The 21,174-nt window shown below is 35.7% G+C and overlaps 1 protein-coding gene and 1 long non-coding RNA gene across 2 annotated transcripts; one reads left to right on the top strand and one right to left on the bottom strand.

Annotated features, from left to right (window-relative positions):
- Positions 1-80: 80 nt before the first annotated feature.
- On the bottom strand, positions 81-18,197 carry LOC142625828 (putative cytosolic oligopeptidase A). The gene is made up of 17 exons (XM_075799553.1): positions 17,760-18,197; positions 17,471-17,638; positions 16,980-17,103; positions 16,093-16,169; positions 12,750-12,893; positions 12,408-12,638; positions 12,249-12,339; positions 11,480-11,601; positions 6,270-6,377; positions 5,937-6,182; positions 5,642-5,787; positions 5,130-5,247; positions 1,543-1,702; positions 1,405-1,436; positions 1,182-1,247; positions 529-600; positions 81-368 (listed from the first exon to the last, which is right to left on the bottom strand). The coding sequence occupies exons 1-17, from the start codon at positions 18,180-18,182 to the stop codon at positions 276-278; spliced, it is 2,421 nt and encodes an 806-aa protein (XP_075655668.1). The 5' UTR covers positions 18,183-18,197; the 3' UTR covers positions 81-275.
- LOC142625831 (uncharacterized) lies at positions 8,450-11,272 on the top strand. Its single transcript, XR_012842410.1, has 3 exons — positions 8,450-8,537; positions 9,460-9,526; positions 10,465-11,272. It is a non-coding gene; the product is annotated as an uncharacterized LOC142625831 (long non-coding RNA).
- Positions 18,198-21,174: the final 2,977 nt, after the last annotated feature.

Below are 21,174 nucleotides of genomic sequence, written 5' to 3'. Positions count from 1 at the left end.
ATTTATTTCCATCTAACCAAAAAGTCGACTATCCAAACAAGAAAATAACACCTCAGTAAATGTTATGATGGTAAGAGCCAGAGGAAAAGGTCCCATTCAAATGTACTTGTACCATTAATTTCACCCATTTGAGAAACCATAACTTAAAATTTATTCTAGGATCTTTCATTTTGGTGCAGAGCAGTTAAATTGATTAATTTCAGCCAAGATGTACAATAATATCAAAAACCAAATAAACAAGTATGCATGTTCTTTGTGACAATTAATGTTACGACTTATGCAGAGGCTGTAGCTGGGATGGCTACTAGCCCATTGTGCCTGAGCAGTGCCTCTGGTGAAGGTTCTCTACCACGGAATTCCACAAATACCTGGATGCAACAACATAAATTATTATGAAAATCAAAGAAGAGAAATCTCGAAGAGTAGACTCGACAAGATCAGTCAATAAACTACAATGCAATGAAATAAGATAAATCCATCCAATGCTTATTCAATTAGAAAACCAATGAAAAGAAGTTTTTTTCTAACCTCTTCTGGTGCTTTGCCACCTCCAAGAGCAAGGATTGTTTCTCGAAACCTATGCCCTGTTTCTTTCACAGCCTATTGCAAAACATAGAAATCGCTCCCATTATAAAATGCCAGAGCTCTGACTGCTAATTATTGAAAGCAATCCTATAAAAGTGTTTCGTCTCAAGAATTATATGTGATGCTAGGGCTAAAAAGTCAATATGCACATTTGTATGCAAACTTAAGGCTAATGACCCTAAAACGACACTTCAATTTGGGATGTTTGTCTGAAGTTCTACGTGGATGCCCAAATGCCATGGTTATGGCCTCCCTATCAACATAGTCTACAATCTATAAATAATAGCTAACTATCAAATTTTCATATTTCTTTATTTCATAACTTGACTAAATTTGGAGATGAACCACAATAATTGACAAAATTTGGGAACCCGAAAATGCAATGGACACTGTGAGTCTTCAACGAGGTGCCCCAATGCACCATCATTCAAACAAGAAACTATAAATAAAGAGATCAACCTGGTGCAACATGAAAATGATATGCTCTAATTTAGAAATTATATTCTGTATGAAAATGAAATTAAAATGGATAAAAAATCAAGGTAAGTTGCAACACTATAGAGGCCTATCTTTTCATACAGCTCTTTTGGACTTACTTTGTTGTCATCCAGTCCAGCATCCTCAAATGCAGAGAATGCATCTGCTGACAACACCTCAGCCCACTGCCAAATGCAAAAATATGGTATCAGAATAAACTCAAAGGGAGGAATATACAAAGGAGTCAACACGCAACTGTACAAAGCAGGCCCAGTGTTCACGAAAGAATAACACCATATGAATTAAAAAGATAATTATGAATATTACAGGAATAGATAATACCTTGTAACTGTAGTATCCAGCCGCATATCCACCTAATATTCACAAAGAGTTTATATAAAAGAAAATATCACAAGATTAGGTTTCAGTTAAAGAAGTAAAAATGATGTTGAGACAGTAAATTTGAGAGGGAGAGCAAACCTGCAAATATATGGCTGAAACTACAAAGAAACCGGTCTTCTGGTAGTGGCGGGATCACTTGCGTCTTTTCAGAAACCCTTCGATCAACATCATAGATGGATTCTGACCCACCAGGAACATACTTTGTATGAAGCTCCAAATCAACACTGGCAAATCTGATCTGCAAAATTATAATAAATGCAAAGAAAATAGAAGTCAGTCATGTAATGAACATTATAGAAATTTTAATTTATTACTTCCCACAGAATCACAACCTTCACTCATCAAAACAAAATCACATAATGAGGAATGCAATTCTATAATTACAACTTCCATGAGAAAAAAGTAACATTAAAATCAAAACATATCAAAAGAAACAGCAATCTAATTCTTGTTCAAAGTTTAAATTATGAGAAACAAATATATCGCAAAATAAATAAATAAATAAGGGATTCGTGTCCAACTTTAAATATTTCCACCCATACAAAAGATCCACATAAATAAGAACATCTTTAAAATAACTCATAAAGATTATCATAAATGTGCTTTCTGACTTCCCACATCAGACATGTTTGGAGTCTTTCTCCAAGATAAAAATATCAATCTTCCTCGTTAGCTACAACATCATTGACCTCCTTGCCAATGGATGTATTAATATCAAAGAGAAAATTTCTTGATGATGTAATGTAGGATTCGTAGAAATTCAAAACTAAAATTAGGATTCTTGATGAGAACGTGGGGTACTTGAATAGGATAAGTGATAGTCATGGAAGATTAATATGCTATTACTTTGCAAATTCGCCTATTCAAGAATCATTTTATTGGGTTCTCATGTGAAGTCCTATTGAAGTGAAAGTAGAGCCCTTTTAATGGTCTAAGTACGAGTCTTTTAGGGTTAATGCAGTTTTTAATTTGGGTTTTTATTTTATTAGTTATGGTTAGCTTTATATTGATTGCCCGTTTGGATCCACGTCAAAGCTGCGTTTCACGTTTGCGTTTACTTCTTCTTCTTCTTTTTTGATTCACGCGCAACAGCTTTTAGGAGACAATGCACTGTTCATGTAATGTTTGTGCACTGTTCATCAGAAAAAACAAATTTAAAAATGAGTTCCATGACACTATTCACATATTTAAAAATTATTTTACTACAGTGTTTTCAGTTTTCAGCAATAAGTTCTATCCAAACGGACCCTGAGGGGGAAATCTGTAATTTTCGCAATTCCTGCAAATTAAGGGTATTTTGGCAATTTTGTTGAGTCTAGAATCTTCTAGGTTTTAAGTATCTTAGTTTTATTTACTTTGGGTCCAAGTTAGTATTTATTAGGTTTTATTAGTAGTCCTAATACTAGTAGGAATCATATTACTACTAGTACAAGTAAGAGTCTCTATATATATATATTGTTCTCAATGTATTCAAAGAAGTAGAATGAGTTGATTAATAAAATTGAGTGTTTTGAGTAATAGGCTTTGTTGTTTCTTTCTCCTCTCTCTTTTCTTTATTTTCTCTTCTTTCTTTATAGGGTTACTGTTCACCAAACTGTTCACACAGCCCCTAAACAGCCATAACTTCTTTCTAATTCTTCTTCATTCCTACCCTAAACCCATTTTCTTTTCTTTCTTTCTAGGGTTACCGTTCACGTTACTGTTCACGGATTCTGTTCAGACAGCCCCTAAACAGCCCTAACTCCTTTCTAATTCTTCTTCATTCCTACCCTAAACCCACCACAACTAAATGTAGACAATTTCCTAATTTTTCCTACATCAATATGACCTTTGGGTTCAAATAAGGTTAAGTTTAAAATAAAAAAAAAGGATTTAAATGGAGTTTATGGTTGTTTGGTGTCAAAACAGTGAATTTCTAAGAAAGGTCCCAAGAGAGCTTTTTATCATGCGAAACATCCCAAATTAATGCTTGAGTACTCAAACCTACCTTCCCCTGCCTCTTATAAGTCTTTAAAGGGGCCTTCCAATTATGTTCCCCATCAACATGAGATCACCACTTTCAAATGCCCATTCCAGCACCAAAACCTTGTCATAAGGGTATGCATTTAACACACCAACTAGATGAAACCAACCTAACCCAGCATAAACTGATGCCTTGGGTTGGTTTTTATGGTTGATGGGTTGGGTTCTAGGATTTTCTTTTAAGCTTGGGTTAGGTTGGGTTCAAGTTGACAAAATTTTCAACCTGAGTAACTTGACCCAATTTAGTTATGGATAGTTTTAAAATATCTATATGTATCTTGAATTTGTTCATTTGATTTATTTTAGATTTTGGGACTTAGTTTGAATGAATTTGGTATATTAGACCCAATTGTGTAATTATAATCATGTATTGAATTATAGGTTTAAATAGTTAGATGAAAACCCAATTTATTAATAATTTTAAGAGGCCTAACAATATTTCCCCAAACTGATCCCTAATGGTTGAATTGGGTTGGATTTTAGAGCCAACATAAGTTGGGTTGGAGATTTCTCAACCTGAGGACGCCAGGCTGGGATGAAAAATACCCAAAACCCAACACAAGCACACCCCCACCTTTTTGGACCTAATGAGTGCCCGGTTGTAATTTTTTAAGGATGCTCACACCTTTGAGCAATCCTTCATTCTAATAATAATTCTCTTACTTGTATAAAATAAAAATAAATAAATAAATAAATAATACACACACCCACCTTATCCTAAGTCTTTAAATTGCATGTAAGATTAAGAATACTAAAAAAAAAAAATCCAACTCCCACGAAGGATTGTTCATTGAACTCCCACTTAATTCAATACGGACTTAGTAGATCATTTTCATAAAGCCCGTCATTTTCAATGCAAAAGCAAAAGACCAGGAAGCTATCCTAGGCAGGTCTTCTTTCCGTTCAGTCTCTTAGTTAAAAAATATTCAGAGGGGCAACAAAGGAGGTGATTGCCAATATCCGCTGGCTCAAATCGTACATGCCCCATAAGAATGGATTCAAAACTCATTACATCCATTTATATCTTCCAACCAAGACAGAAGAGGAGGTTTTCACAACAATAGAGCATCTTGAAACACCACCGGACCCATCAAAACATAAAAATAATTGGCTTCCCTTATAAAAACACTAGCATGGAATCAATGTTAACATCCACCCCATGGTGAGCTTTTATATTCAATTAATACCCAATATAAAATATAAAAAGATAGATTAATTGCAGTGAAAAGGGAAAACCTTTTTTCCCTATAGTCAAGCTGATAGACAACGCACTTCTGTATACAAAAGCCAAGCTCAAAAATTATGCGGTAATGCTCTCATCTCTATATGTAAGAGCACATTCTAAAGATTTCTAATGGCTTTAACCAGCTTCTATCTCAGTGGATCTTCCTAATTTATTCACAGCACCTCTTTAAGACTTAAATGCCAATCACACTCAGTTAAGACAACACAATGCTACCTAAAGTCCAGATTGTTATAGGCATGCAAAATAGGAACTGGAACATCACAAGCCATTTAATACGGAACATGAGTTGAAATGAAGACCAAATACTAAAATCACATCAGATTACCAAAGGATACATGACAAATAAATGGCAAAAGATAACAGGGAAGAAAAAATAACACAAACCAAACACACAAACCTGGCGAAGACTTAGAGAGCCTGCCCGAAAAGTCCTAGCTGCAAGGAGCTTCAAATATACTTCTTCAGGGAGACTCTCCCCGGTCTCATAATGCTTTGCAATGCTCATCAAAGTATCCCTAAAAAAGTCATTAGAAAGAATTAGATGACGACATAAGAATAAAGCAATGAGATGCTAATAACCTGTATATTGTCACATAATAGTACTATATTAATAAGGAAAAAAGAAAAAGAAAAAAAAAAGTGTCTACATTTCGGTCATTAAACATTAACATCTAGATAAATTAATATTATATGTAATGGTTAAAAAGGTGAGGTCATTTTCATTTACCAAGTACTTGCAGTTTGCATGTCAAGCACCCGTAAAAGCTAGTATTCAACCTGATTGCTTAATTAAGTATAATATAGGAAAGGAGTTGTCTTGTTATGGGTCAGAGTTCCTATTCAGAGTGCACAAATGAAAAGTTCATGCAATAATGCCCCAAAGCTAAGTATCTACGAAGACAAAATTACCTGTGGTAACACCAGTTTTCCATGAACTGAGAAGGCAATTCAACAGCATCCCACTCTATTCCCCGAATACCTGAAACTAGTCCCTCGTCTTGCTTGGTCAGCATATGCTGAAGTGCATGACCAAATTCATGGAAGACAGTCTCAACCTGCCAAAAAATCATTAATAAATCTGACAACAAATAATATTTAAAACTCAGAACCGCTAGTAATCGTCCATTATTTTTCTAATAGTTTTATCTTAGGAACTAGCATTTATAGAAAATAATCTAAATCCAAAGTGATTGACTTTACTTACCTCACGGAATGTCATTAGGCTTGGCTTGCTCCCCACTGGTGGTGTTTGATTGCACACCATGTGAGCAACTGGCAACCTTGCAGAGGAACCATCACGTGACAACACACAACTTCGACCAACAACCTCATCCATCCATGCACCTCCTCTTTTCTCAGATGACCGAGTATATGGATCAAAATAGAAGTATGCAATAGGATTACCTGAAGAATCTTTGACACGGTAGAATCTAACATCATTGTTCCAAACCTGAAAATAACAACCATATATTAATACAAAGCAAAAAATAGTATAACAACCTTTTTTCCCAAGTATGATGTAACTAAAATATAATACCGGAGCTAAACCATCAGCTTGCTCAATATCAATTCCAAACAATGTCTTTGCAAGGTCAAAAAGGCCATCCATAACCTTTGGCAAGGAGAAAAATGGTCGTAGCTCTTCCTGTAGAAAAGAAAAACAGGAAACACTAAAGTTTCTCCAAGTAAAGTAAAAAGAAAGTAAGAATTTGGCAACATTTAAAGTATAACTCATTTAAGTACAACACATATTGCCGGATCAAGTTACATTTAAATCAGTTAACATTATATAAATAATATGTATTTTTTTAAAGTATATAAATAATATGTATAGTGTTAGGCTAATTTAATTTTAACCCTACAAACTTCCCAAAAAATAACATGGTATCAGAGCAACCACCCACCACTGATAACTTCGGTATTCTCGTCATGTTGATGGCTTTAAGTAGGTAGATTTGTCATAATGGAGGTTTTGGGAAGGGGATTATTTCAGTCAAACTAGAGGTTTTGAAGGCATTTTGACTATTTTGGAGGTATTAAGTTTATTTTGTTCATTTTGTAGATTTGAGAGTATTGCAGTCATTCTAGAGGTTTTTAGGATATTTTGATCATTTGGGAAGTTTTAGGAGTATTTATGTCAATTTAGAGGTTTCCAAGGTACTTCGGTCATTTTATAGGATTTTGAGTATTTCAGGCATTTTAGAGGTTTTGAGAGTATTTCAATAGTTTTGAAAGTTATAGGATTTGGTGGAGCCTTGTACCCCATACTTCTTTTTAATAATTAGATCTTCTTTTTAATAATTAGATTTGTTGTTCAGTAAATCATCTAAATCTCCTATGCCCTCAACCTTGCCCACCACATTCAAATGTGCAGCTGGGACTACCTATGCCTTGCCTATTTTGTGAAAACGGCCATTCCTATACAACAAGGATCAAAGAACGTCTTAGAGCTCGCTTCTTTGTTTTCTTAAAAAGAAAAGCAGACCCACCAGTAGACCTAGACTAGAACGGATAGAATCACACTACCACTGCCGATACCGTGCCTTCACACCCGAGATGCTCATTTATAGTCAGTGCTTCTGCCGCTGCCATAAGAAAGAGGGTATTTTGGAGGTTTTAAGGGTCTTTTTATTATTTTGGATTTCTTTTTTGATAGGTAGCAAATTATTTTGGAGATTATTAGTAGTATTTCTATCATTTTCAAGGTTTTAAGAGGTATTTTGATCATTTTAAAGGTTTTAAGGGTATGTTAGGTGTACTTTTATCATTTTGGAATTTTTCTCTAGAGCTTAATGGTGATTCCAAGCAGGTGTAAGTGGCGATTCCTAGGTTGGGGTGGCAATTCGTGTTTACATGTCAGGTTCATGTCAAGTTGACTCATGAGTATTCGACTATGAGGGTCAATAGTATCCTGACACGTTTATTAATTATTAAACAGGTCAGAATTCCTCACCCCTAACACAACCTATTTATTAAATTGGTCAATTGAATCGACCTATTTATCAGATTTTATCAAAGCCAAAAAAAAATACAAATGCTAGTATTAACCTAATTGATTTGAATTATGAAAAACCAAACAAATAGGTTTTTAATATAAAACTCCAAACATCACAAATAATCATTCAAAATTATAGAATTTCTCAATATCACAAATAATAATCACAATATGTCAAACAAAATATACCACAACAATTAATAAGTTTACATACCGAGGGTTTTGAAAGGTATATTGGTAAAATGACATTTAGTTAAACGGGTCAGACATGTCAAAACGGTTTTGTGGGTTGGACATGAACACGGCATGCGTAACACCCCAACTTAATTGCATAATTAAATTTATGAGTTTATATGTTTGTTATTATCTTAATTAATTTAAGTGCATAAAGTTTTGATATTGTGATATTATAAACCATATATACTCTTTTGATGTTGTAGAAATGAATTTTATAAAGATAAGGATATATATATGCAAAGTTATATTGTCATTGGGCCTTTCTTGAAATATAAGCTTATAAGGGGTGAAAAGTATAAATCCCAAAAGTTGAAAAGGTGGGTCTTGATCTTTTTCTCCTTAGCATTACACGTGCCCCACAAAAGTCTACTTCTCTTATCTTCTTGGCTGCATCAGACCAGAAAGTCCAGCTCCTTTTTCTTCTTTCTCTATTGCTTTTTTTTTGTTCTTTGTTTTCTTCTCTCTTTGCTCTCACACGGCTACATCTCTCTCCCTCTTTCACCAAAACAATATATCTCTCTCTAAAGAAGAAATTAAAAGGTTAACACTAAGTTTCAGCTTCAAAATTTGTGGGTAAGTAATCAAAACTTCATTTAATTTTGGATATGTTGATGGTATAATTGTTTTCCTTCTTTATTCTCTAATCTAATTTTAGAAGTTAAACTTGTGTTTCTGTTTTAGTAAGTTGAAAGATTGATGGTGTTATGGTCTATTGGATGCTTAATAATTTATTTTAATGTTTATAGTATTGGTATAAAAATACCCAAATGAAATGAAGACCAATTGCATTTAGTTGAGGATTTTGTAAGAACATGCACTGAAGCTGTCACTGTGACAGATTTGAGGTTTACAACAAGAAAATTATGTATTAAATCATTTGCAGTGAATTAGGATGCTAGAAGTAGTTTTTATGAATCCTAAGACACATATGGTTGTTATGGAAGTGGTCTCACAGCATTTGGATTAATACAAAAATAATGGTTTGATTTCTAAGTTGCATGAATTTCTGTTAGGACAGATTTGAGCACGTTGCCTTGTACGATTTTTAATAAATCATGGTTTTATGCTTTGGCTCTGAAATTTATACAGTATATACTAGACATACATGAGAGTAGCTCTGTAAAATTTCATGACATTGGATGTGTTTTGATAGCCCATTTGTATTTTACAAATGAGGCATTTGCTGCTGAAATGAGCAGTAAACAATGTAGGATAACTCTGACTTTGTGGATTTAATTTTGAAGTTAGGTTGAATATTTTGAGCTATAATTTAATATACTTCTCTTTTGGTATGTCTAGATCATGGATGAATTTTTATGCCTTGGTTTCTCTATGTTTTGGTATGTAATGTGTTTGATGATTGTACCTTGTTTTTTGGAAACTTTATGTGATGAGAATTAAGATTTTCTTGAGTTTAAGAGTTAGGTTGTGATTGAGGTATAAGTTTATATATTTAGGAAGTGTTGTTAGTAATAATTTTTGGTCTTTCATTTAGGTGACGAGAACGAGAACACGGACACTTGAGCTCCTCTTGTACAATCTCTCGCGTCTTCTGTTTTCAGGTAAGGGATATGTGATATGTGCGTTTGATAAGTATAAAAATTGTTTAAAAAACTATTATGCATTAAAACCTTTTAATTAGAGATATTGCATATAAGCATGATTTAAGTAAAATATATGTTCGTGAATTGTTCAATCTTATATACATGATAATTTCAGCATATTGATGCTATTATCTATATCACGAACATAATATTTAAGAATGAAGTGGATATGCTATTATTATGAAATATCATGCAAAATAAGAAATTTCAGTATGATGTATAAATATGAAATTTTTGGGTTATGTCCTCTGGTGATCTGAACTCAACCAGTAGGGGTTAATTACTGGCTTTCCCTGAAAAATGCTATCTGTTTGGCCATTTAAAATGGAGGAAATGGGGCTGCCTGTAACTCTAATCTGAACAAGGCCTTCTCCCCAATGTGTACGGACGGCGGGGAGGAACAAAACCTTGAGGCGATGTGCCATCAGGCCTCCCAAAGAGGACAATCTCATACACACGAGGGCACCCAAATGTGATGAGGCCTTCTATGTTGTTCACATGCACCAAGTACAGACTTATCAAATATGGACTAACCAATATGTTATGAACAGCTATATTATGTTATTGATCATGAGATAATGATTTTATTTAAATGCATTATGAAAAGCTAAAAGCTCTCATGAAAAGAAGTTTATGATGAAGCATTTTATAGTCTTTTTTTCTAAAGATAAAGTTACTGAATTATGTTTATGTTCCTTATTATGTCCTTTTATGAGTATATGAAGTATCTTCATCTAAGAGCTCATAAGTTAGTTCAAGAGCAATATGAATAGTATCAAGGCTATTTTATCAAAACTGGCATATTCATAAGATATTTGTTTTACATGCATTCTTATCAAAGGTCCATGGAGCTTAAAACCTTATTAGGCTTCGCAGCTCACCCTATTATATTTCAGTGCACAGGTTCTTCCTGGAAGCGGCGAGAGTATTAGAGGTGGCAAGGATTCTGTGATTCTCGTTTGTTAGATTGTATAGTCTTTTTGTTGTCTAGTAGTTTAGCTCTTTTGCCGTATAGGAGGAATCAAGATGTACTTGATCCTTTGAACACAGATGTATTTTGGAACCTTAGTTTGTTTTGAACCCCAATTGTATGTCTTTGAGGTTAGGTTCGTAAATAAAAGTTTTTGCTAAATGTTTAGCTATGTAATATTTGCATGAATACCTGAAGTTTCAGCCAAGTGGTAATCTTGCAAAGTTCAAATGAAATGAATTTTCAAGATTTTCATCATTTTTGTATATTATGGCTTTTATGCAAGAAAATAAGCAGGTATTCAAAAAACAATTCTTGATAAGCACCTTCAGTTTAGGTTGGTTCGTGTTAGTATTGAGGTAAACTTGATATTAACATGCCAGTCATGCTCTAAATTCTAAAGTACAGGTTTGGGTCGTGACAACATGTTTATTAAACGGATCAATTGTGTCAACCCGAATATGACACAAACCCATTAGACATCAATCTATAACCTGCTAACTTCGTGTCATGTCATGTTCGCGAGTTGTATCAGATTTTGCCACCCCTATTCTAGGTTCGTATCTTTTATCTCCTGCTTGGTGGTGAATCCTAGGTTCTATTTTTCTATTTTCATGGTGTGGTGTTGATTTCAAGCAAATTCTAGGTGGTGATTCCTACATCCTATCCTTCATTTTGTTCTTCTTTGTTCCCCAACCACAAGTCCCCCTCTTAGATTTGTCATCCAACATCACAAACATAACACAAACAAAGAGTCTAGTCTCCATTCAAACTGAAACAAAAGGCATATTTGCAAAATCCAAGAAATAGAAGACAACTATTGACTTACAGTTTGGATAATGGAAGCCAAATTGACTTATAATTTCAAAAGAGCAAGTGATTAGAAATGCAAATTCACATGTGCATAACTACGTGCGCGCGCGCACACACACAAAGCCAACCTCATTGATGTCAAATTTTGACTCTCGAAGCCTCTCACTCCAAAAGTTGATATCCCAATGGTTCAAATCATCAGCTTCTTGTGCACCCTGATTCTTGGAGAAAACTTTTATGTCATCCATATCTACAAGGATCAATCAAAGAGACCAATCCTCAAGTATTTCCAACATAAAAAGTATTTGTTGATAATTTTTGAGAAACAATGGCTTTAAAGAAGAAAATTTGGGCAGTTATTGTTTTCAAAAGATATGCTAAGATAAATAAAAACACAAAAATTTTGGGTAAACAAAAGCATCTTATTTTGAAAATAAATATCATAGCAAAACTCATATCAGTATAATAAGTGCATCAAGCACTAATTAACAAAGTAAAGTTTCAATTTGCAACATGGCATATGAAGTACATATACAAATAAGAAAACTAAACCACCATACTAGATTTCAAAGACTACAAAAAAAATTAACTAACAATGAGATGCCCAATAAAAATTATTTAATTTCAAGCAATAACACCTACCGAGAACAAAGTTAATTTAATGTTTTAAAAGGTCATACAAATAGAAACTTGTTTATAACATGAAGAAACAATTTTAAAAATAAAATAAAAAATCGTATGAAGAAACATTTTTTATTATTGGTAATTAATTACACAGGTGCCCAAGAGGTTTTGAACCCACAACCTCTTCCTCCATATCGCTCTTATGAGGGGAGAAAGAGCCATTTGAGCTAAAACTCATTCACAACTATGAAGAAACTAAATACAATGCACTACCTTGAACTGCAGCATTCCAGGAAGCACTACGAAGTTTTTCCAAAAGCTCTCCTGCTTTTTCAACAGTAGCCATTTTGGTTGCCATGCTTACCTGAAAAATAAATATATTTAGGCAGCTCTAATAAAAAAATTTGTACTGTTAAATATAACAGAACATACCTCAGCATAATTTTTATAATTGAGAAGGTTAGCCTTTTCTAATCTAAGCTTCAAAGTCTGGTCAATTATTGATGTATTGTCCAGATCTCCACTAGAGGCACGCGTTACATAAGCACGGTAGACTTCTTCACGCAAAGATCGGTTTCGAGCATGTTGCATAACAGCCATAAAACTTGGAGCATCCAATGTCATTACCCAAGGCCCATTCTCAGCAGTCGCATTTTCATGGCCCTGGTGAGATACATTATATATGCATTAAATAAGATAAAACTAGTTGTAGCAAATTTGAAGAAGGAAATAGAGATTGAATAGCCAAAAGAAAAGGATTTCAACAAGGAATACCTTAGACACTGCAGCTTGTGCAGCCATTCCAAGAGCCGTAGCAGGCAATCCTTCAATTTCTTTCTTATCTGTAATTAATTTCTCAAACTTCTTTGTGGCATCCAAAACATTTTCATCAAATTTTTGAGATAACCTTTCCAACTCCTATAAATGAAATCAAAATGAAAAGTAAGTAAAGGCCAAGCCAAGTGGAAAATCAAATCAAAATGAGCAGAATAATCATCACCAATCTTATTTGGTCCAAGTTAATAATTTGACGTCCACTACCAAATTAGAGGAGGATAAGCAGAAAAATTATAGTTTTCTAATAGAATTTAATGTTAGATCCACCCCCACCCTCCTTCTCAATTTAAACAAGAGGAAAGGGGGACAGTAAGGAGTGTAGAAAATGAAGGGCAGAAGAAATAAGGATACCATTTTACAATTTCAAACAAAATATTCGTCTATATTTCCAACAAATGCCATGACAATAGCATATCATTTTTTTTCATTTTTTTTTTGATAGGTAATTCGAATGCTTATATAAATGATAGAAAGAAAGTCATACAAGAAGTTCATAATGATGAACAATAAGAAAAAAACTACTAGGAAACTAAGTTAAGGGAGGATAAAAACTCAGAGAGAGAAGAGCAATTAGTAAACCCCCAACAATGAGACCACTCTAAGAGACTACGCTGGCATAAAAGGTTTAACTCAACCAAGGTCTTCTCTTTGTCCTCAAAGGAATGACGATTTCATTCCTACCACACAATCCACATTAAGCACCCTGGAACCAAGTTCCATATGTCCGACTTATCCTTTCCATGCCACTGATGCCAGCAAGATATCAAATCCGCCGCCGATCCTGGCATAACCCAAAGAATCCCAAAGGCCTGAAGCATACAAGACCATAGGGAATGGGTAACAGGACAATGCAAAAGAAGATGGTTAACCGACTCTCCATCCTTGCAACACAAACAGCACCTATTAACCAAAGGCCGACCCTTAAGCATAAGGTTGTCCAAGGTGAGGATCCGACCATGAGCAGCAGACCACAAAAAGAACGTCACGCGCTTAGGGATCTTAGGTTTCCAAACCCCCTTCCAAGGAAGACAAGAATTCGAAGCACCCCAGATCACGAGGTAGTAAGACCGAGTGTCAAACATACCATCCCCTTTAAGCCGCCAGTAAAGGGTATCTCTCCTACTACCCTGTGGAATACGAGATTGGATAAGCCAGAGAAGAGAATACGAAGCAGCCAACTCCCAATCTTCAAAGGCTCTATAGAACGTTAAATTCCACACTCTTACAGTACCCCCCTTCTGGAATCCACAAAACCTCAGAGATACAGGCATCCTTGACCGTTGAACACACATAAAGCTCAGGATAGAGAACTTTTAAAGTAACGCCACCAATCCACCTGTCATGCCAAAAACGGATACGAATGCCTTCCCCCACTACAAAAGAAAGATGCTTAGAAAAGTTCTCCCAACCTTCGTTAATGCTTCTCCAAAGGCCACACCCATGGGACCTCCTGCAATCCCTAGTCCTCCACCCCCCTTGATCCTCGCCATATTTTGTAGAGATAACACGACGCCACAGGTGGGTATCTTCATGGCCATATCTCCACAGCCACTTCCCTAATAAAGCCTGATTAAACGGCACCACCTTTCTTAACCCCAATCCACCCATCTCAACGGGTAAACACACCTTATCCTACGCCACCAAAGGATATTTGAAACCCCCCTCAGAAGACCCCCAAAGGAAATTCCTCTGAATACTTTCCAATCTAGTCTCCACTGCTTTAGGAATAGTAAAGAGAGATAGAAAGTATGTCGGGAGACTTGAGAGAGTACTCTTTAGTAACATGAGCCTACCACCCTTAGATAAATAGAGACGCTTCCACCCAGAGAGCCTCTTCTCCATCTTTTCCAAAATAGGATTCCAGATCAAGGGAGACTTAAAAGAAGATCCCAACGGCATCCCCAAATATTTCATAGGCAAACTACCTACTCTACAATGAAGCACATTAGCCAAAGCATCTAGATTATTCACCTCCCCAACGGGGACAATCTCGCTTTTCCCGACATTGACCTTCAAACCCGTAAACGCCTGAAAACAAGACAGCACCAACCCTATTGACAGAAGCTGCTCCCTAGAGGCCTCACAAAATATGATGGTGTCATCCGCAAATAACAGATGGGAAATACTCACCCCGGCAGAGTTCACAGCTCCCACCTGAAATCCCCGAATAAGATTACACTCCTTTGTCTTCTTCAAAAGTCTACTTAAAACCTCCATTATCAATAGAAACAACAATGGAGATGGGGGATCCCCTTGTCTCAACCCACGGGAGCTACCAAAAAGACCTTCAACTAAAACAGAGAAACGGACAGACGAAACGCAAGCCTTAATCCATCCCCTCCATTTCACCCCAAAACCCATCCGGCCCAACAAATAAAGCAGGGCCTCCCAGTTCACATGATCATAAGCTTTCTCAATATCCAGCTTGCAAACCACACCCGAAACTCTGCTCTTCAACCTACTATCCAAGCATTCATTTGCAACAAGCACTGAATCCAGAATCTGCCTTCCGCCAACAAACGAATTTTGAGTCTCAGAGATGAGATTATCCAAAACCCTCCTCATCCTATTAGCAAACACCTTGGACAACAGCTTATAAACACTACCCACCAAACTAATGGGGCGAAAGTCTTTAATGTTAACGGCACTACACTTCTTAGGAATTAAAGTGAGGAACGAAGCATTCAAAGACCGTTCAAACGAAGAGTGTCAATGGAAATCTACAAAAAAATCCATTACATCCCTTTCCACGACACTCCAACATTTCTGAAAAAAGGCCATGGTGAAGCCGTTAGGACCAGGAGCTTTATCCCCCTCCATCTCCTTTAGTACCTGGAAGACTTCCTCCTTCGTAAACTCCTTCTCTAAGGACACCCGGTCATCCTCTTCAATACTAGCAAACTCTAACCCATCCATAAAAGGACGCCCCATCAATAGCATATCATTGTGGTCTATACTATTCAAGTACGAAATCCTAGCATCATGATTAAATACATGTATGTATTTATTTCAAATAAAATACAAAGGCAACTTCAAGGAAGACAAAAATCAAAGAAACAATCAATGATTCTTTAGAAGATATGACCCCTTTCTCTTAGTTTGGAGACAATCATCATACATTTGTTTTGTGATGTGAGACATACTCAACTAACTTCATGTGCAATATATATATATAAGAGATAAGATAAGCCACTAGTATTTGGAATCTAAAATTATAAATACAAGAACTGACTACTTGATGCAACAATTGATTTCAAAATGGGAGATTAGCCAAGCATACCTGTTCAATTTTGTTAAATTGATCTCTTTTATCATCTTCAAGAGAAACACCATTAAGAATTGCCTCCTTTATCTGAGCTGCATGCATATAAAGCATCAGAATGCACAAGTCCAATCCAACATTTAGAATACGTTTGGATGCAGCGTTTTCCAGCTGCGTCCACGTTTTTTTTTTTTTTTTTTCCACGCGCATATGTCACTGTTCATTGGCCATGAACAGTGATTTTAGGCCAATGAACAGTACTTTTTGGGATGAACAGTAATTTTTACACATTAAAAAATTATTTTTGTACAGTGTTTTCAGTTTTCAGTTTTCAGCAATAAGTTCTATCCAAACGGACTCTTACAAAACATCAAACTATAGGCAGCTGTAGATGATGAACTTTCAATAGAAAACTAGGTTATCCAATTGAAGCATCTTAAAAGAAATCACGGAAATCAATTTAAAATAACAGAGGTAGATGGCAAAAGTTTACAAAATTGTAATTGCCAAGAGCCTTACAGCTCAGTGGCATTAACTAGTCTCCTTTATAAGAACCAAATTTTGAATCCACTCTCTCCACTTGTTGTACAATTGAATTATTAAAAAAACAGGTTTAAAAAATTGTAATCAACATTACAAAGACAAGATGTGTAAGATCTAGTTTAAATATATATATATATGGTATAAATTTACGAAAAGTACAAATGCTATTTCACCAAAACATTTCACCGTTGACAGAAAGATAAAACAAAACCAGAAAATCCTAAAAGTGGTGCCTTTTTTTAATGTACAAGTGAAAGTGCTCTACCTAATAATTTACAATCGAAAGGAATGAAAAACAAAAACAGGGTTAAGTGCAGAAACCTCATGAATAATTATGATGAAAGCATTTGACATATACTTACATTCCACAATTCGTTTACGAGCATCACTTAATGTGTTCCAATCAGGGGATTCTTGAATGGCTTTAAACGCATTGTAAAGGGGTTTACTTTGCCCCAACCTCAGCTGAAATTTAACCTTCTCTGGCTGAAAATCACAAGTAAACAACATAAGCACTAATCAGTATGAACAGAGTGAAAAAAAAAAAAAAAAAAAGGACAAATTCATGGACCTGAAACAAATATAACTAAGTCTAAACAACAATTAATCTGAGAAGAGAGCTAAAGCTCCTGGCCTAGCCACACTAGAACTAAGGAAAACATAGCAAATAAAGTCAACAGACAAATATCGTGTAATGCTCAAGATAGAGGAATGTAACAAATTTCCGGCTTAGTCACCCAAGAATCAATCATAAAGGCAAAATTGAAGTTTGTTTATTAAGAAAATAGAAAATCCAAAGTACAAATATATAAAATGGCGCTTCACACATGAACATAGAGAAAGTTATACATACCTGGACTTCTTCAATGGCAGCACGGAGCTCAGGAGAGTCCTTGACAGCCTTGAGATGATTAACAATGCCCCAGACCACAGTCAACCGGTCTACGATCTTCTCCAACGGCTCAACCAATCTAGGCCATGATGGGTCCACTGTGCGCTCCAATTCCAATAAATCATCCTCCTAAAAAAACCCAGTACCCCATGACCAAAAAAAAAAACCCTCAAAACCCAGAAAACCAAACCACAACAAAAATGAATAAAAACAAAAACCCAGAAACCAAAATTGTCCAACGAGACCATACAAGCTTCTTTAAGAGGGCACGGATCCCGGGGCGAACGTGTTTGGCTTCGACAACATTGAAAGGTGGGAAGTCAAAGTCTTGGAGAAGAGGGTTGTTTTCGATGGATTCTTCCATTGGTAGAGAAGAAGAGGGGAGGGTAGCAGAGCAAGAAAAAGAGGAGTGTGAAAGAAAAGAGGTGGGGTTGGTGACGGTGGATTTGTGCAAGGTTTGGAGGCAGAGAGAGAACGAAGAAGACCAGAGTGAACAGGGATAGGATTTGGATTTGGATTTGGATTTGGAAAATAAAAGGGGAAGTGTACGTGAGTTAGCCTTTAGGAGTGGATGGACCGAACGGGAGAGGCATATGCGTGTTGCCATTAACATGTTGAGTATAAGAAGGGCTCTTATTGTGCTTGGAATCGCTAAGTACACATGTTGCCTCATTTTTGTTTCGATTTTTTTTTTTTTTTTTTTATAACTTTGGTTTCCCTATGTATATTTGTCTGCTTTTCTTGCTTTGGAAAGCTATCCTTTTCTCCATATCAATTTATGGAATTTGGATGATATTGTGAGACAATCCATAAAATGTGGGGGCCACTTTAATTGGTGTTCCACGTGAGACTCGTGTTGGTTTGTTTGACTGTATGCATGTATGTATTATGTGTAAGATGCGTGTGGGATGTCTTTGATTGATCCGAAGAAGCAAAGAAGCTATTACACCTTCATGTACATCAAGCTATCAAAGATACAATATGCTTCTTTGGATTTTACCAAAGAAGTTTTTTTTTTTTTTTTTGACAATCAAGTTGGAAGAATTAGATGCAAAGTTAAGTAGTGAACTTTTTTCTTTTTTTTTTATGAACGTTAAGTAGTTAACTTTAGTCATGAATGCATGTTCAACAGCATCTGCTAATTCACAATTTCACACCCAAATTTGATCTACAAAGTCACTTTTTTCTATTTTTATTTATTTTTCAAATACACTTCCTCAAGAAATTCTTCTTTCCCTGTCACATTTAACTTCTTTTTTTTCTTTCATTCGTTCTTATGTTTTTATTTTTTTTCCAATGATCAAATTCTGTTGGCTTGGACCATCTTGAACTTGGGTTATGTGTTGGGCCACCCTTCAAAAGGATCATGTGCTAATTCATAAGTGGGGGCACATGTTTGCAATCTTAGGCCCCATGTGGTTGGAGATTTCAAGTATTGTTGTTCAGTTTTCAGTGTTGTAGATAGAGGTGTCCACGGGTCGGTCCGGGTTGGGTTTTTGCCCAACCCACGACCGACCCGATGACATCGAGTTTCCAACGAGAAGACCCGCCACCGACTGCAAAAACCCAAGGGTCAAGTCGGATCGGACCCGCTTGGTCGGCGGTCGGGTCGGTCGAAGCTAAAAATATGATGCCAGAGGTTCAAATCGGCGGCAACTACAAGTTTTTTTAGCCAAATCTTCGTCGGATTTGAGCAAAACCACTCGATCTGAGCAAAATAACACCATATCTTTGCCGGATTTGAGGAAAACCCACCGGATGTTAGCAAAAAATTACCATATTTTCGTTGGATTTGAGAAAACCTCACCAGATTTGTGTCGTATATGAGTGAAACTCAATAAATCGTAGCTGGATATGAGCGAAAATGAGGAGATCTGAGCAAAAATCAATATGTTTTTGCCAGATTGAAGGTGGATCTGGCCTTTCGCCTGTCGAATCGGGTGGCTCGATTTTTGGAGAAGGAGATCCGCCATCCAACCCGTCAGCATCGATTTTGAACCTCTAAGACCCGCCACCGACCACCTCTCTCCTCAGGTTGGACGATTTCGGTTCGGGTAGCTCCGGATCGGACGGTTGTCACGACCCAAACCTGTACTTCATAATTTAGAGCATGACCGGCATGTTAATATCAAGTTTACCTCAATACTAACACGAACCAACCTAAACTGAAGGTGCTTATCAAGGATTGTTTCCTATATACCTACTTATTTTCTTGCATAAAAGCCATAATATACAAAAATGTGAAAACCTTGAAAATTCATTTCATTTGAACTTTGCAAGATTGCCACTTGGCTGAAACTTCAAGTATTCGTGCAAATATTACATAGCTAAACATTTAGCAAAAACTCTTATTTACAAACCCAACCCCAAAGACATACAACTGGGGTTCAAACCAAACTAAAGTTCAGAAATACATTTGTGCTCAAAGGATCAAGTACATCTTGATTCCTCTTATATAACAAAAGAGCTAAACTACTATACAACAATAAAAGACTATACAATCTAAACAAAAGAGAATCACAGAATCTTGCCACCTCTAATACTCTTGCTGCTTCCAGGAAGAACTTGTGCACTAAAATATAATAGGGTGAGCTGCGAAGCCCAGTAAGGTTTTTAAGCTCCATGGGTCTTTGATAAGATTGAATGTAAATCAAATATTTTATGGACATGCCAGCTTTGATAAAATAGCCTTCATACTATTCATATTGTTCTTAAATTAACTTATGAACTTTTAAATGAAAATACTTCATTTTCCTTTCATATAATAATAAAAGAACATGATAAAGAACTTAAACATAATTCAACATACTTTTCTTATCATCATACTTTTCATATAACTTCCAAATAACTTAATAGCTCTTTTATAATACATATTAGTTAGTCCAATTGTAAGTCTGTCACAACTTTGGGAGGATTCCAGCACTTAGTGCCAGGCATCCAGCATTCCCCACAATGCTAGGTAATTCCGGAATCATATCATAATACATACTTTCAACCATGGGGGTAGGTTGACATCCTCCACAAGTTGGCGGTTACCAACAAGGGCAGGTACAGCAGAGCCAGTCTTATTTTTAATGGCCAAACAGAATCTCCATGGAAATACCAGTACTATAACCCCTACTGGCTGAGTTCAGATCATGACAATTGAATAACGAAAAACTATATTTTTCAGATACTATACTTTTACATAACTATTTCATAACAGTAGCATATTCAATTCTTTCTTTAAATATTACGTTCATGATATGAGTAGTAGCATCAATATGCTAAAATTATCATATATATAGGATTCAATAAGTCACGAATATAAATCTTTACTTAATTCATGCTTATATGTAATATCTCTAATTAAAAGGTTTAATGCATTATAGTTTTCCAAATAGTCTTTATACTTATCAAACGCACATGTCACAAATCCTTACCTGAAAACAGAAGACGTGAGAGATTTGTACCAGAGGAGCTCAAGTATCCGTGTTCTCATTCTCGTCACCTAAATGAAAGACCAAAACTTATTACTAACAACTCTTCCTAAAAATATAAACTTATACTTCAAACACAACCTAACTCTCAAACTTAGTAAAATCTTAATTCCCATCACATAGAGTTTCCCCAAAAACAAGGTACAATCATCAAACTCATAACATACCAAAACACAGAGAAACCAA

This window comes from Castanea sativa, chromosome 2 (genome assembly GCF_040712315.1).
Source record: "Castanea sativa cultivar Marrone di Chiusa Pesio chromosome 2, ASM4071231v1".
Lineage (NCBI taxonomy): Eukaryota > Viridiplantae > Streptophyta > Magnoliopsida > Fagales > Fagaceae > Castanea > Castanea sativa.
The sequence above is the reverse complement of the archived record's forward strand: the minus strand, read 5'-3'. Positions and strand labels throughout refer to the sequence as shown.